At 58.9% G+C, this 17,333-nt stretch overlaps 1 protein-coding gene across 2 annotated transcripts in view; it reads right to left on the reverse strand.

Moving 5' to 3' along the window:
• The window catches only part of AGAP3 (ArfGAP with GTPase domain, ankyrin repeat and PH domain 3), a 77,875-nt gene that overhangs the window by 49,185 nt on the left and 11,357 nt on the right, over positions 1-17,333 (reverse strand). For both annotated transcript variants that reach the window (XM_014957999.1, XM_014958000.1), the window contains exons 7-9: positions 14,332-14,459; positions 8,379-8,534; positions 4,364-4,456 (exon numbers count right to left, since the gene is read on the reverse strand). In XM_014957999.1, coding sequence (XP_014813485.1) covers positions 4,364-4,456; positions 8,379-8,534; positions 14,332-14,459 — 377 coding nt within the window. The remainder of the gene's footprint in view (positions 1-4,363; positions 4,457-8,378; positions 8,535-14,331; positions 14,460-17,333) is intronic.

A 17,333-nucleotide genomic window follows, 5' to 3' on the forward strand; every position in this document is an offset into this window, starting at 1 on the left:
GCTCTGCTCTGGTCCTGACCCCCACAACATCCTCCTCTCCAGCAGCGCTGCTGCACCATGCATGGCCCACAGGGACTGAGAAGGGTCATTCCTCCTCACGTACAGAGACGGCTCATCCTTACGTCGGCTCGGCTAGAGAAACAGTGGGTTCTCTGGATTTGAGAACGTTTGTTTGATACCTTTCAAACCAACCTGCTCCAGACCAGGCTGAAGTTACAAACCTGGCTAAAAGTCATTGGGTGAAATTCTCTGGATTCTGAGCACAATGATCCCTCCTGGCCTTAAACCTGGCTCAGTTCTACAGCCTGACCTGCCAAATATATACTACAAACCAACAGCTCCACTGCCTCTCCTCCCCTTGAGGGGTCTTTGACTTCATACACCTTGGTGCCACCTCCTTCAACACTTCCAGGCTGCCGCATCTTCTGCCAAGCCCCAAAAATGAGTTGTCTGCAGAGAAGGGCTCAGCTTCAGTGAGTTCAGCTATAAATCTGGAACCTGGCAAACTGGAACACAAGCAGAACCAGACCTGGAAACAGCAAATCGAGCACTGCCATCCTGTTTTTTCAAGCCAGAAGGCACGAGAGTCCAAGACTGGGAGCAACTACATAATCTAAGTAAACATCTAATGAAATGAGGGAGAGGGGAAGGGGCCCTTAAGGACAAACACTTGCAAGAAGCAGCTGAATTGAGGGGCAGAGCTCAGATTTGTTGTTTGCTGCTGTTCTGGAGATTAGGAGGCAGGGCACAGAAGCTGAAAGGATTCCAGGTTTTAACTGACTGCATCAAGGTGACGGCTCTGCAGCCAAACTTCTTTCCTGATGGCAGAATGTGGAGGTTTGGCTCAGCAGCATCCAGAGAATTGGTTTTCCCGTAGGAAAGCCCCCCACCAGCTCTGCCAGAGCTGGGAAGCAGCAGGAGGAAAGACCAGAGAAAGGGCTGGAGAAGGGCACATCCCCATGGCTGGACTCATCCCTCCAGGCCTGTCCTGCCCCGGCTCCTCGGGTCTGCCCAGACCCCTGTGCCAGCACTGACACACCTCAAGCTCCCTCTGCTCCTCCTGGAAAGACTGTAAGGACTAACTCTTCCACGAGTTTCTCCCTGGGGGTCCTGCAGGAGGGAAAGAAGGTGCCAGGATGAAAGGCAGGAGAGCCCAACCGTCTTCCTCTCCCCACTTTTCCTTTCTTCCTGGCATTTTGTCGGCCAGCGCATGTCTCTGCTGTGCTGGATCGTGGTGGAGCACAGTAAAAGCAGCAGCAGCAATATGCAGCGTAATGAAGCAGGGAGCAGCGATGGCCCCCAAAGGACTCGTTTACTCCACAAATCTCCCTTCCACTCACTTTTTGCTAAGAATTTTAACACCAAACTTAATTGTAAAGTCGCGTATTGATTGGAAAATGCAAATGGCAATTTAAATGTAATCTAAGCTCCCAGCATGATCCCAGCTCCCAAGGAGGAGGAGTCACCCGCCTTGGGCCCTACTGGAGTACATGGCCCCAACCGAGCTGGGCCAGGGACCTGGGGACCCCTAGGCTGCCCCCGCCTTTGGTGCAGCCTTCCCAGGAAGAATCTGGTACATGTGCAATTAGGAGTTCAGTCCTAGTAGCGAACAGCTGGGGAAGCTTAGTCTCCCGGTCTAATTAACCCACTTCTCAGACACAAGCGTCCAGCTATGAAGCAGCTCTTCCAACCTTGCAAGACCATCCAAACCTACATAGTACCAAAAGGACACTGCAGCAAAGGGACCGAGTCCCTGGTGCCAAGCAGCCCCAGCAGAGGCACTGGAGGAAGAGGAGATGTTCTCCTGGGCACAGAGGGGCCCCGACATCCATAGCATCATAGAATCATTGAGTGGTTTGGGTGGGAAGGGACCTCAAAGCTCCCCCAGTGCCACCTCCTGCCCCGGGCAGGGACACCTCCCACCAGACCAGGTTGCTCCAAGCCCCCTCCAACCTGGCCTTGAACCCCTTCAGGGATGGGGCAGCCACAGCTTCTCTGGCCAACCTGGGCCAGGCTCTCACCACCCTCACAGAAAAGTCTCCATGGTCTCATCTCTACCACTTGGGATTTCCACCTTTCCCAGGTGTGTGTAGGGCACAAGGGAGACAGAGCAGGTCACCCAGAGGTGTTCTCGTTGTGCTGGAGAAGGTGTTGACAAGTGACAGGCAGCCACCACACCTCCGTGGCGGCGTGTCCCTTCTCAGACACGCTAAGTCCCCACCCAACATCTCTCCTTTCTGCAACACCTGGCCCAGCCTCCCACTTGGTGGCCAGCCCTCCCTGACAGCAGACCCGGCTCTGCGCAGAAACTCAAGGCACTGAGTCCCAAATCTTTGTGATACGGAGCTACAGCTCCCGAGAGCCTTAGCTCATTTCCACTTTGTGGTACCAAACCATTGGTGCGCCTGGAGGGATGACCTGGCGAAGGGACGGTGCAAAACTCAACACTCTGCATCTGTCTATGGCGTGTTCACACCAACCCCATCCCCACCCCCTGCACGTGGAGATCAGCCTTGTTCCTCCTCCAGGAACAAAGCTCCATGCCTTCCTGAGATGCTGTACCACAACTGTGTCATTCGAGCAGCGGAAGGGCAGCGATTCCAGAGTGCCACAGCATCTCAGGAGATGGGTCACAGCACTGCTCGGTGGCAGGAGCATCGCCCAGGCCAGCAGCTCCCGCGTGGAGCAGCACCGAGCCCAGGGAGAGCCATGTCCATAAGCCTGTGCCTGACCTTCTGACAGGACACCGCTTTCCCGCTGTCAGTATGTGTTCCTCTGCAGAGCCGCCCCCAGCAGCTCTGGCCCTGGGAAGTGCCAGTCCCGTGCCCAGGCAGGGACCCACGTCCCACGGGGTGATGGTTTGTCCCGGGGTCTCCTGGCAAGATGCTGCTGTGCAAACGGGTCACTTCACTCAGGTCCTGAGCCAGGCAAGCTGTCTGGCACCTACTTCTCCTTGCGAAGTGCAGGAGTGATGTGAAGGCTTTGTCATGCAGACCTAGACCTTCATCCGCCTCAGCTCCCTCCCTGCTCAGCAGAGAACCAGCACTGCGCTGCCTGCCAGGAGCGACTTGATAATAACATCAAAACACTGCCATCTCCAGCAAACGGGCAAGGCCAGGCCCAGCTGGCAACTGAGAGAGACGGGAGCAGGTAAAGAAAGCACCTTGCCCTGCAGGGTGAAGGGAAATCCTGGAAAAAGCAACCCAAAGGCCCGGAAACCAAGGGCCACGGAAACGCTCCCACGACCAGCGCTCCCGCTGCCAGAAGCAGGGCTCTGGGAGCCACGTCGGGTGAGCTCAGGGCTCTTCACCCTGGCTCGGCCTCCCCTCCCTCACCGCAGAACCGCCGCTGCTCCTGTGGCCACATGGGGCCAGCTCCAGACCACGGCCCATCACAAACCCCTGCCCACCACGCCCAGGGGCATCCAAGAGGCAGAGTTTGGGCTGTGCCACCACCAGTGCTGGGTGATACCGAGGGGGCACCTCCAGCGTCCCCAGCACACGGTGGCTGTCAGCTCCCACGGGAAATGGGGAGCGGTGCGGACAGAGGGACAAGCACCCCGGCCACAGAAGTGGTGGAAGAAACAGCTAAAGGAGCCTCCATCCCTGCTCCAACCAGACATTCAAAAAAGGACCTGTGCTGCAGAGAGGGAAGGGGCACGATGTGGCATGAAGCTGATGTGTCCCTTCCTCCTGGGGCTGGGGAGCCCCCTCTGGAGCTCTGGAAGCAGAAACCCCTCGTGCAAGACCCCAGAGCCATGCCTGGCACTGCTCCCCCCAGCACTGCTCCCCTCTGGCCCTGGAGCCCACCCCCGGCAACGCTACTCTCCCAGACACAGTCCCCCCAGCGCCGCCCCACTGCGCTCCTGGCCCAGAGAGGAGAAGAATAGAGGAGAGGAAGAGGAAGAAGGAGAAGGAGAAGGAGAAGGAAAGGAAGAGGGAGAGGGAGATGAGAGGGCTGCAGCGGGGGGCCGGGAGCGGGCGCGGGGCGCGGATGCCCTCTGCTGGAACCGCTCTGCCGCCAGAGCAGCCCCCGCGCTGCGCCCAGCACCGGGTGCAGAGTCCAGGCCAGGACGCCCAGCACCGCGCTCCTTGGGCGCAGGGCAGGCGTGTGGCCCCCCGCGATGCTGAGGCAATACCTGACCCCTCCGTACCCTCCCACACCTCATGCCAAGCCAAGGCACCTCAATCCACACTGAAAAACCTTGCGGCACCTCCCCGGGGCGCCTGCTCGGCCAGGCCAGGGGACACCCGGTCCCTCCATGCTCTCCCAAGCCAAGGCACCCCAGTCCACACCGAAAAGCTTCACGGCACCTCCCCAGGGAGCCCTCTCCCGCGCTGGGGCAAAGGGAGGAGGATCGAACCTGCTTCATGGGAATGGCCCGCCCGCTGCCGATACTGTCCGCTTTACACTCTGGCACCTTCTTCTCCCGCTCCGGGTCGGCGCCCTTTCGAGACTGGAAGAGAAGAGACACAGGTCCGTTAGCAGAGGGGCAGAGGAGAGGGAAAGGCACGAACCCCCTGTCCCCGGCGGGCTGCCAGAGCAGAGCAGCATGGACCACTCTCCCCGGGCCGGGTCTCCCAGCACATGGAGCCACCAGCGTCTCGCCCGTCCCCTCTGGGGACACTCCAGCCCCGGCCTCCCCACCGCCTGTCCCCTGGCAAGCTGTCCTCTCCCCCCACAACTGTCCTTGGGGCAGAACGGAGCTACTCTGACCCACCTCCCGCGGGGGCACACAGGACAAGGCGACAGACAGAGATGGCGTGGGATGCAGGTGGAGCATGGATGGAAGCAGGAGAGGAGCTAAGGCAGTGAAGGAACTCACACCTCTACTAATCCAACAGATTTATTCTGTTAACACACTTGCACCATACAAAGTAGCACAGGTCACCGGGCAGAGATACCAGCCCCTTACAAAAGAGCATGGACAATAAATATCTATCACACGTCTAGAGAGTTGAGAGCAAAACCCACCAGCCCCCGAGGGCGGCTGCGGTGAGAGCAAACTCCAATAAATACAATATGAAATATACAGTCTGTTGAGCAGAACTCATTCAAAGTGCTTAGGACAGAGGAAAATATCGAGTCATACACGGCATGGAGCACAATCAATACATTCAGAATCACAACAATGGCAGAAGGGCAGCGGCAGCGTCTCTCCGGAGCGTCCTACACACCCCCTCGGTCCGGGAGCGCCCCGTGTGCTTTGGATCAGAAAGGGACACCAGCCCCACGCGCCTGGGACACCGATTCACTTGCTTTTGGGCCCAGAACAAAACAAAGAGATTGAAAGAGAAGAAAACTAAAGAGACACAGATGGCTGCTGTGCTGCGAGGAGGAAGAGGAAGAGGAGCAGGAGTCCATGCAGGCTGCAGGAGGTGCAGGAGGGAGGAAGGAGCGAGTGCCAGCGGCGGGTGCCAGCAGCAGCTCCCGCAGGCAGCAGCAAAGCGTCTTTTGGCCCGTCCAGCTCCACTCGCTGCTGTCGCCCGGTCCCGGCGGGTCTGCAGGTCTTCCCGTCCCATGAGGGTCGTCGGCCTGGCATCCCCGAGCACGGAAAGTGCCTAGACAGCATCCAGCAGGCCCCGAAATGTCCCAGCTTAAAGTGCAGGCGCAGGCCGTCTCAGCGCTTCCTAGACTTTACATTGGGGGGATTTAAAAGGCTCCTGCGTGTCTCCGAGGGGGGGACCCATGCTGGCTGGAGGGCGGGCGAGCCTCTAATCTTAGATCAATCCCAGTGCCCATCCCTTATCCGGCCCTGGAGAGGCAATGAAAAGTGAGAGAATTTGTACAGAGGTGCCGTGTGTAACCACCTGGATCTTCTAATTTGGAAGGAGTTGGAAAGGCCTTTTTGTTGATGAAAAGTTGGAAACAGTGGCACATATCTGCAAATATCGAAAGAATAAAGAGTTTGGCAAGTTATACTCAGAACAGGACACGAGCTGTCAGCGGTGGGTGCCAGGCAGGCCGGGCGCCGGGCGCCGGCGGCAGCAGCTCTCGGGGCGCGGGCTCCAGCTAGCGGGGACGGGGCAGAGTCTGTCTCCACCTGGTGGTCTCCGGGACGCGGACCCCCGCCTCGGCGGCAGCGGGGCCCGATCCAGCGTGGGGAGCAGGAGGGGAGCGGGAGGGGAGCGAGAGCGGGAGAAGAGGAGGAGGAGAGGAGGAAGAGGAAGAGGAGAGGAGAGGAGGAAGAGGAAGAGGAGAGGAGAGGAGGAGAGGAGGAGGAGGAGGACTGGGCACGGAGGAGCCAGGCACAGCTCGGGACTGGGGCTGCAGCCGCTCCTGGAGCCGAGCGGACCTGGGAGAGACCCATTCCCACCTGGGGGACCCCGCGGGACGGGGACTGCTGGCTACACCTACACTGCCTGCCCTGCCCGAGGAAAGCTAGCGGCAGTAAAACAGCCTTCCCTTCCCCTCCCCGCTCTCCCCAGCCCTGTCCCGCTGCGGGAGGGGGTGTCGGGAGCTGCTGCTGCTGCTGCCACGACCAGATGGGGTGAAGGCGTCAATGGGAGCCATGTATGTGCAGCAGCACGAGAGCAAGCGAGCGAGCGTGAGCCCTGGCAGCAGGGCAAGTGAGCGTGAGCCCGGACAAGCCCCGTGGCGCGGGTGAGCAAGCCTGAGCCCAGAATGAGCGAGCAGGTGAGAGCCCGAGACGGATGATGACGTCCACAGCAAAGAAGCATAAGCCCCACAGCAAGCTGCCCTCCTTCTCCTCCCACTAGGAGCGTGTGCCCACAGCGGGTGAGCCGAGCGCGGGGCTCCGGGAGCACAGAGAGCGTGAGGATGAGCTGACGGCGAGTCCGGCCCCGTCGGCGAGCGGAGGGATGGGTGGCCGTGCATGAGCGCCCGCGTGCACCGGTGCACAGCAGCAAGCATGAGCACGAGGAACGGCGGGGAGGGAGGAGAAGCATCCACCAGCGCTGGAGTGCAACAGGAAAGCATGACCACCAACGACAGGAGACCTACAGGGCGTCTTTGGGGAGGCATGGGCACACAGAGGAGGGGGGGCTACTACAGGAACAACCATGCGCCAGGAGCAGAGGGTGCGCTGCCGAGAGTGGCGTGTGCTGGGAGGGGGCAGTGGGGGGCACAGGGACGAGCACGTGCGCTGGGATGGGCCGGGAACACGTGCAGAGAGAGCTGGGAGGTGCGGGAGATGCAAATGGCCGGGAGCGCAGGGAGCATTCCGGACACGGGAGCAGACACTCCCGGGATGTCAGAAGCCGGGGGCGAGATGGACACGCTCCCAGCAGGAGGAGTCGGGGGCTCTGGGGTGCCAATAGTGCGGTGAGAGGAATGGGGCATGGGATGCTCTGAATTTACGTGGTCTGGTCCAGAGCAAAGGCGGCTGCTCACACGGGGTAACACGGTGCGACACGTACAAGGACTTTGTGGCGGCCGGTTCCACAGACAGCAGACAGAGGGTACGGAGCGATGGTGGCTGGGAAGCACACTCAGATGGGGAGGAGGAGAGAGGCCTGAGCCCAGCACATTACAGGGGCACCAGGGGGAGAGGAGCACGTTCACATGGGGACAGCGGCTACCTACGCTAGACATGAGGACTGGGGGTGTGTGTGCCAGGGGATGCTGAGGGGCTGCGCTGCCAGTGAGGGCACGCCAAGTGTGGGCAGGACAGTGCACGCTGTGAGGTCAGGCGTGTGCGTGGTGCGAGAGCGTGCTGGGGGCAGGCTGCAGCTCAGCCCGTGGAGACAGTGCAAATGTGCCCTGCACCCCCCGGGGACCGCAGCTTGGCCGGTTCCTAACGCCTCCCTCCCTGCAGACCCCACGGCAGGGCTGGCCGCGCTGCTCAGGTCACGCAGACGCGGTGTTTGGGGGCTGGAGCGAGCGGGGTGCCACACGTTGGGCTTGGCACAGCACAGCGGGCACCAAAGAGGAGGCCCAGGCGCCGGGGACTTCATGCCACGCTGTGGGGGGGGCCAGGGCCCCCGGGAGAGGAACAGCAGAGGTCCCTGGTGCTGTGCAGGCACAACGTGCAGCTCTCCCCAATGAAGACCAGGGAGCTTCGCTCACTCACACACACGCACGCACACACTAACGAGCATACCCCGTGCACACTCCTGGGCGTGTAAGGCATAGCTTGCTCTCAGGCGCCCCCCCATGCACACACACCCCCAGAAGCAGCTCCCAGCACCACAGTCCCTACGCCTGCAGAAGGCTCCATCACCCCCCGGCTGCACACACGCTCCTGGGGGAGACCCCCAGGCACCTGCTGCCTCCCCTGCTCCTGTCCCTTGCCGGCAGCACAGCAAGGTCCCCTTAGAGGCTGTGGGACCAGACTGCCATAGCGCCAATCCCTTCCCCTCACCTTGCCTGACCCCCAGAAACCCCCCCAAGGCTCCGCTGAGCCCGGCCTCGCTTACCGTGAATATGTTGGAGCGCCGCTTGGACTGCTTGCGGATGGGGGTGGGGGTGTTGGAGGCAGCGATGGTCTCGATCCGCAGCTCCCGCTGGCTGATGCTGGGTGTGGAGGGCACCGAGGAGGAGTAGTCACTGAAGGCTCCTCCGCCGTTTGTGGCCTGGGGCAGAAGGAGACGGGGCAGTCAGACAGAGATAGGCAGCCACCCGGGGAACGGCTGTAGGAACACCTTCCACTGATGCAGCCTCCTGCACCGACTGGGGTGAGGAAGAGCAGAGGGGATGGGGGCAAGGGAGACATAAAATCATACGGTTGGAAGGGACCTCTGGAGATCATCTAGTCCGACCCCCTGCCAGTGCAGGGTCCACCCAGAGCAGGTCCCACAGGAACGTGTCCAGGTGGGTTTGAATGTCTCCAGAGAAGGAGACTCCACCACCTCCCTGGGCAGCCTCTGCCAGGGCTCTGCCACCCTCACAGTAAGGAAGTTCCTCCTCATGTTTAGGTGGAACTTCTTATACTCAAGTTGTGGCCATTTCCTCTTGTCCTGTCACTGGGCACCACTGACCCACGCCATGCACCGTTCAGAAGAGGCTGTAGAGCCTGAGTGCTCCTGCTGCAGCAGCTGAGACAAGCCCTGCGGATGTCAGGGGATGGGTGGGAAAGCTCCTAGGAAGAAATCTTGCTAAACTGTGGTTTATATTTTACATACTACCCATAACCTCATTTGTAATCTCTCCCTGGCCAGAATCATTCTCTTTAGCCGTAGTTTGCCTGGTGTTGGTGACAGGTCGAGGTTACTGTCTTTGGGTGACACAGGACCCACTGTGGGTGTCCCACAAACACCCAGCCCTCAGAAGCAGCACCGGGGCCAGAGGGAGTCTCCACCAAGCCAGAAAGGGCAGTGAGGGCTGGTACCACCCCATGAGGCTGGGGCAGAGGAGAAATGCCCCCAGAGACAGACTCCAGCTCCGCAGGCCGTCCCGAGCCACGCTCAGCTGGAGCAGACTGCTCACAGACTTCAGCAGGGATCCAGAGAAGCAGAACAAATCCCAGGGGAGTGGGAGAACCCCAACAAGACAACAGGTCTGGGCAAATACCTCATTCTTGCTCCTGGCAGCTCCTTTGCTGAACAATTGGAACACCTGAACCACCACCTGTGGTTGCTACTGAAATCTAAGAAGAGAGCAGAAGCTGAAAACTTCATAAAAATCCTTCCCATTAGTGTGCAACGGGTGGATGTTGTGAACTCCAAAGATATCAAGAGTGCCACAAGGGTACTGAGCAGGGAAGAGCTCAGCTGAAGTTCAGATGGAGTAACTCTTGGCATAAAAAGCCCTGAAGTAGAACATAAAATGAAATTTGGGAAGGGCTCTGAACAGAAGATTGTGAATGAAGAGCGGCCACCAACCCAGCGTGGCCAAGGAGTGGGAAAGAAGCCAGAGGAGACCACGGAAATGAGGGCATTGCGAGCTGAGGGAGCTACAGGACACGGGCTTCCTAGAGGAAACTGAGATTTTGAACTGAAAGAGGGGAGATGGAGATGAGATCTAGGGAAGAAATTCCTTGCTGTGAGGGTGGTGAGAGCCTGGCCCAGGTTGGCCAGAGAAGCTGTGGCTGCCCCATCCCTGGAAGGGTTTGAGGCCAGGTTGGAGGGGGCTTGGAGCAACCTGGTCTGGTGGGAGGTGTCCCTGCCCAGGGCAGGAGGTGGCACTGGGGGAGCTTTGAGGTCCCTTCCCACCCAAACTATTCTGACTCTACGATTCTGTGAAATGCAGGTGCCCGTTGCTGCCGCTGCCGAGACACCAGCACCGAGTGAGCTCTCTGAGACATGCTGGGACAGGCAGGGAAGCGCCTGCTGCCGAGCCCAGCTGAGCTGCAGTTTGGGCTTCATTTCACTTGCAAAGCTTAATTTTCCAGTCCTTTCATCTGCTCTCTCAGGGACATCTTGGTAAAGCACTTCCCGGTGTCACAAAAGGGCCGGTGCAGGACCGCAGGCCATCGGAGCGAAGCGAGGGCAGAGGAGCGTGGCTGGGCACGGCTGGGCACCCGGGCAGTGCCACGGGGCCAGCAGCAGCTCCCACGACCAGGGGACAACACAGTTCACTCCACCAGCCCCCAAGGCTCTGCATGGGGAGCCTGTGTTACCTCCTGCCAGCTCTGGGAATGAGTTCTCTGGCAGAAAGACAAACTTCCATCCCACAGCAAACAGGCAGCAGTGACTCATCCCGCAGCCCGAGGGACTCCTGCAGGCACCCCTGGGTCCCTGAAGAAAGGGAGAAGGGGCAGCCACGGTAAGGAGATCAGGTGGGGAAGGGGGTAGCAGCGTTAAGGAAATGAGGAGGAATAGCTCTGGGAGCGCTGCAAGCACCCACTGGCCCGAGAGACTCCCACCCACAGCCCCGGGCGAGGGACCGGCACCTGCCGGGAGGGAGCCGGCTGGAAGCCAGGGCCGAGCCGAGGAACCGGGCTCCAAACCCATCCAACCTGCTGGCCCAGTGACGGGTGCGGGCAGGACATGGCAGAGCAGAGCCCGAGCCAGCAGGAAAGCCAGAGCTTCCCCTGGGGGCTGCAGGGCCAAGCATCTACTCAAACGGTGCAGATCCACGTCCCAGAAGCTGCTGGGAATGCCCAAGGGACAGACCCGGTGACCCCAGGGGATGGTGTGGGACTCCTGCGGCTGGGCCTGGCTCCTGCCATGCCAGAGGACCAGGGAGATGCTGAACAGGGTACTCATGGTGACAGACTGACTGAGGAGCATCTCTGGTGGAAAACCCTGACTGTGGCCGGCCTGTTCCTGCAGCTCCCGCCCTCTCCGCCCCGATGGAAGCAGCGTCCTCTGAGGCACCGCTGCAGAACACATGCAAAAACCCCAAACTCCCAAAGAAAGGAAAGCAGGTGCTTTGGCTGGTTCAAGGACTGTTTCATAATGAGGATCATCCACCGTGCAAGGACACCAGAACACCTCACACAGCACCACTATTGCAGAGCCCTTCCCCAATTTGGGAACCCGGCATGATGACAAAGGTCTGGAAACCAGCCACCACCTCACACCCGGAGAAGAAAGTCCTCCAGACAGATGGGTGACAAAATCACCGGCGTTCTCTGGGGTCTCTCCTCTACCAGCAATTGCAAAGGACTGGTTGATTTGTCAGGAGACCTGACAGGCAACAGCCATTCCCAAAGAAGTCAGTTTGGCTCAATCAGTAGCACCAAAGTACTTGCAGAAGGGATGCCCCAGGACCACGACGAGAAGCAGGGCTGGCTCCTGCCATAGCAGCCCTTGCTGGGGCCGCCTGTTCCCTGTTCCAGAAGACAAATGCCTTCTTCACCGACAGCTCCAGAGGACAGAGCTGTCCCTGCAGTGTGGGCCAGGAGACCCGGCATGGAGCAGAACATCCTGCTGATCTCAGACGGCACCACCACTTCCCCGGGCACAAAGCCAGGGAGGGAACGGGCCCCAACCACAGGTTCCAGCAGAGGGGAACGGGGACGATCCAGGGGAAGGGGATGCTGTAACTAAAAGCCCTGAGAAGGCATCTGGCCAAGGGGAACGAAATGCTGCCCGATGCCGTAACTGCCTGCCCTGCAAGGACAGAGCAGGGCACAGGCTCCCAGGGGCTCTCCTGGCCAAGGACTCGAGAGGCCAGCCTCGCTGTTCCCACAAGGGGACAGAGCAGAAAAGGAGTTCCCTCTGTCCCAGAGTGTGCGTCTCGCCCGCGTACAGCGGTACCAGGCAAACAATAGCTCCTAACTGTACTTGTCTGGCTTCTTTCCATCTCATCTCCGTGTTAAATCCTGTGTTCCCAAACCCTTCCTTGAGATCCTACTCCCTGTGCCAGTTCCTGCTCTATTTCTTGGGAAGGCAAGTGAGAAACCTTGACAAGAGCCTCAGGTCTCAGGTAGGGAAAGGCAGAACATGGCACTACTCTGCGAAGACCTCATCTTGTCTGTCCATCCTGACCCTGTACCGTCTGTCCACCTCCTCCCAGAGCTGCCCCGCTGGTATCTCTGTGCCAGGAGCAGAGGACACGTCCCAGGAGCGAGGCCACCATCACTGAGCCCCACAAGTGGCTCTGGCAGCATCACCCAGCAGGACTCTGGAGCCGCCTGCGCCGCGCTCTCCTGTGCTCACCCACTCCAGCCCGTGCTGGAGACCACGTTCTTTGGTGTGTAACCACCTTGGGCTACTCCTGAGCAGAGGTTCCGGACTCTTCTGCACCCTGTCTCTGTGCTCTGCTGGATGTGTGTCCTGCCACGTGGGCAGCGAGCCCATATCCTCCAGAGCACATGGGCTGCTCTGCCCGGGTCCATGTTAGAAACAACAGGAATGGGTGAATCTGGGTTTCCCAAAGCCAGTTGGACTTTCTCTGAGGCTAGCAGGAAGCAGCTCCAGAACCTCATTCTTGAGCCCAGGCGAGAACGGGGAAATACTTCACAGTGTTCTACTCTCACTCACCAGTTCCATTACTTCATACTCTATTTTTAGGGGAAATGCTTTTGTCATGGAAGAGAAATGAGTAAAGACCACAGCAAGAAATCCTGCCGCAGGGCACTGGGAACCGAAAGCATTTGTGGTTGAGCCACAGAAGACCCAGGGAACAGAGATTAATTTGGATCCTCTGTGCGAAGTCCAGGTTCTTAAGCACAGGAGGGACACGGTGCTCGACAGGCACAGCGTGTACGGGGAGGGAGGACGCTCCAGAAGGACGTGGCCTGTCATTATTGCTGACATGGCTACAACCCAGCAATCAATCGATAGTCCTGGCTTGGAAAGGCCTCACCGTCAGCTGCAATTCCCTGGAGGCTGTAATTCCCTGGAGGCTGTAATTCCCTGTGGGCTGCAATTCCCTGGAGGCTGCACGCTGCGTCACTTGTGTTGGACAGCCCTGGGTTCCCACCAGAACCACCCAAGGGGCTCAGAAATGCCCCAAGGTCCAAAGCCAATCCTCTAATGAAGAGAAGTGTCAGTCTGGTGGAATTTAGTTTGCTAAACTTGCTTTTTTTTCTGCAGTTTTACAGGCTCCTCTAAGTCCTTAGCTACACTTTCCCTCAAAAACCGCTTCAAGCTCACTGCGGCAGCCGAGGGGCTCAAAGCTGCTCCGGCCACGCCATCACCCCTCTCCCTCAACCCAGCCTCTCCCCAGCCTGACAGCACCGTGCAGACAGACACACTTCCTCAGGTCCTTGCTGCAGATCCCAGGATTGCACGTGCTGGGCACTTCAGAGCTGGAATCTGCTGGCCTGACCGCCCCTGAGGAGCAGCAGAGCCCAGTATCTCACCGGCCTCACCAGAGCCAGCTCAGCACGTGTGAGGGTGCTGGAACTGCAGCAAAGCCCCAGCGCAATGAGGAACCTCCTTCATCACCACTCACCCTGCTCTGGTTCCCGACCCGTCCCTCCTGGGTCAGCTCTGCTCCTCCAGAGTCACAGAACAAACTCCTCCAGTTTCACCATCCTCCTGGCACAGAGACCTCCAGTCCCCACCATGCTAACAATGTGCCAGAAGAGCAGTGGCAGAGAGAAGAACCTCCTCTTCCTCTCTGCTACTCTTTCCATTTGCCACTGAACTCGCCCCTCCACAAATACATCCCCTTGGAAGCCCCCCTGTATGTGCAGAGAAGACCATCAGCTTCCCGCTTTCAGGGGGAGGAGAACCATGGGCCCCTCTCACAGCCCCCTGCTCTGCCCAGGAGCTCCCAGATAAGGACACCACAGTCTTCAGAGACCGTGAGCCAGGCCCACTGCCTTAGACATGAAGCTTGACCTCAGGGCCACCATCAAGCTGTTCTGGGCTACGGACAGAAGCTCTGGGGTGACAACGGCGCTGCTCTGCCCAAAGCTACTGCGGGGCTGCCGTGTGAGCCTAGAGCTGGGCTGAATGCACCAAGCAGTGAGTGACCCCAGGGGGTGTGCAGAGGCATTGGGGGTCCCCGGCTTTGCCCATCCACATTTCCCACCTGGTTGATGTGAACAGAAGGGATGGAGGCTGCCGAGACGGAGGAATGGCTGGGTGAATTGGGCAGGGACTTGCAGGGACCGATGGAAAGCTGCTGCTTCTTCCGTAGAGCCACCACCTTCTGAGCCACTGGAAGAAGGGAGAAAGGGACAGGGTCAGAGTCCAGAAAGCACCATTCTCCACCCGCGGGTTTCTGGAGAGTGAGACCCAAACCCTTCATCTGACCGATGCCAACATCTGGGGCTCAAACTGCACCCCCTGCCTTAACAGGGAGGATTCCTGCAGAACACCCACCCTGACACCCCCCCATCCCCACTGCCACGCAGCCCAGCGGTGGGGGACAGTGTTCCAGCAGGTAGCAGGGCCAGTTCCCATGCTGGCCACGCTGAGTCCCCGAAGGCCACCTGGTCTCCCAGGTCTCACACAGAGCAGTGACCTGATGTGGACACCAGGGACCCACCAGGGCCCTGGGCCGCTGCAGAACAATTCCTGGGCAGCCAGAGTTCCTTCTTGGTCACCCCCTTGCAGCAGCTACAGGAGCCAGTCCCCAAACTGAGTAGCCCGGGCAACGCCACCTCCACCAGCCTGGGCCCGTGTGACCCTCACGGTCTCCAGATGTCCCAAAAACTCAGGCAAGGAACAACTCTCACAATTCCTGTGACCTCACTGCCTGATGCCAAAGTCCAAAATTGCATTTCAACCTTCCCAATCTCCTGCCTTTGCTGGAAATGAACGTGTTGACCAGAGAGCGTGGCAACAAACAGGGGAATTTGGGAGAACACATCGCCGCTCCCCATCTCCTCTTGCAGACTGGCCGGGTACCCCCACCCCCGCAGAAGGAGGAACCCTGCAGACCAACACGACCAAAGGCATTGGAACATCCCATGTCCAACCCAGCACGTGCAGCCTTGCCATAAAGGAGCTGCCACCTTCTCCTTACAGGAATTCAGGAGACACAACACACCATACCCGTGGTGTGACTGAACCCCTTTGGGAAGGTCAGATGCCAAAAGCAATGGCCAAACCCTGTCCCCTCCAGCTGCAGCGCCACATCCCACACGGGGACAGATGAAGGCCCGTGGGGCCACCGCCAGAAAAGATTCAGAAAAGCTCCTCGTCAATCGCTGTCCCGGGCAAAGAGCCTGGCAGAGGCTCTGCCCTGTCACTCACCTGTTAGCGGAAACAAAGGAATTTATCAGAGGCCAGCAAGACCACACCAGCGGTGATAAAATCTCACCAATGCTTAACTGAGGCATCTTGAGGCGGCCTTCGTGTTCCTGCTTGCCAGGCAGAGGCTCTTTCACCCCTTGAACATCAGCCAGATGTTTTCCAGGACAATTTCTGTCATCCCTTAACCCAGCCCCTGGAATCATTTGCTCATCATGATTTCCTTAGTTGCTCCAGGCAGCTCTGTGATGTACAACCAACGAGCCCAGTCCCGGCCATGGAACCTCTGTCCAAATGTGTTGCTGGGCGTTTGTTTGCCCAGTGTCACATGTGGGGCTCGTGTGCGTGTCAGTGCTCAGGCACCATGGGGTATGTTAAAGCACAGCACAGCACCTTGTCCTGGACAGGTCACTGGAGAAACCCTCTACAGACACCAACAGGAATGGCCAACTCTGGTAGGAGCATCTGGACAGAGGATGGGCACATGAAAGTCCCCAGGGACACACCAAGGACCCTACAGAAGGTGGGCACCTCTTGGAGTCGCAGGGCCTTGCAAACCCCTGTGCACAAACTCTCGGCCTCTCCATTGAAGTTCTCCTGCCAAACCATTCTTGGAAGCATCCCTTGCTGCCCTGGGAGACACAGCGACACTGTCCCTCCCGTGCCCTTCGCTCTTCAGGAACGACGCCGAGACAATCACTGCCAAGGGGCTCTTGGCAATCTGCTCGCAGACCTTTGCTTGGCACGGAAGTAGTCTGAAAAGGAAGCCCAAGAGCTGAGGAACCCCCACATGGCTTCATGCTACCTTCCTGGCATCCCCTAAACTCTGGGAGATTTTCTGGGAGCTCTGTGAAGCCAATTTTGAGAAGAAAGCTCTTGAGCTCTGAGGGGACAGAGTGTATCCTCAGCAAGTTTCCTGACGATACCAAACTGGGAGGGCTGGCCAACACTCCTAAAGGGAGTGGGTTGAAGGAGGAGGGAGCCAGACTCTTTTCAGTGGTTTCCAGTGAGAGGACGAGGGGCAACGGGCAGAAGTTGGAACATAGGAGGTTCCACTCAAATATGAGAAAAAACTTCTTCACGGTGAGGGTGGCAGAGCCCTGGAACAGGCTGCCCAGGGAGGCTGTGGAGTCCCCTTCTCTGGAGATCTTCAAGACCCGCCTGGATTCAGTCCTGAGTGATGTGCTCTGGGCAATCCTGCTTAGCAGGGGAGTTGGACTAGATGATCTCTAGAGGTCCCTTCCAACTCTGTCGAATCTGTGAATCTGTGAGCCGTACCTCTCCAGAGCCAAGAAGTCAGCAGGCAGGTTTAGGACCAGCGTCCGCCTCCCCAGGAGCTCTCTGTGGGCAGAGGGACCACTCCGAGCCACCCCTCAGGGCAGGCTCACCCCAGGGGAAGCTCTGGAACCGCTGGTGGTGTCTGTGGGCACTGGAGAACACATCCCAGCCGGTGCCACCCTTCCTCCTCGCGATGTGTGAAGCCACAGGCAGCCTGTCCCCTCTCTTCAGGGAAGCAGTGACGGTGACAACATCTGGTGCCGGCAACAACTTGGGAAGGGTGGGAGAAGACCAGTTCCCACGCAGGGAAGAGTGTCTCCAGGGGGACTCTGGCCAGGCCCAGCAAGGAGAGAGTCACCCCTTTTCTGCACACCGTGCATCCCTTGCACAGTGACCTTCAGAGGCCCAACTGCCCGCACAAATCCTCTGCGACTCTCCAGAAGATCCAACGACAGCTACACACTGAACACGGTCTAAATCCCTGCACAACACAACCTCAAACTGAACTGCAGACTCAATGGCCAGGAACTGCTCTGGGCACAGAGGAAGGGTCCCTGC

Source organism: Calidris pugnax, unplaced genomic scaffold, assembly GCF_001431845.1.
Source record: "Calidris pugnax isolate Ruff unplaced genomic scaffold, ASM143184v1 scaffold388, whole genome shotgun sequence".
In the NCBI taxonomy this organism is placed as follows: domain Eukaryota; kingdom Metazoa; phylum Chordata; class Aves; order Charadriiformes; family Scolopacidae; genus Calidris; species Calidris pugnax.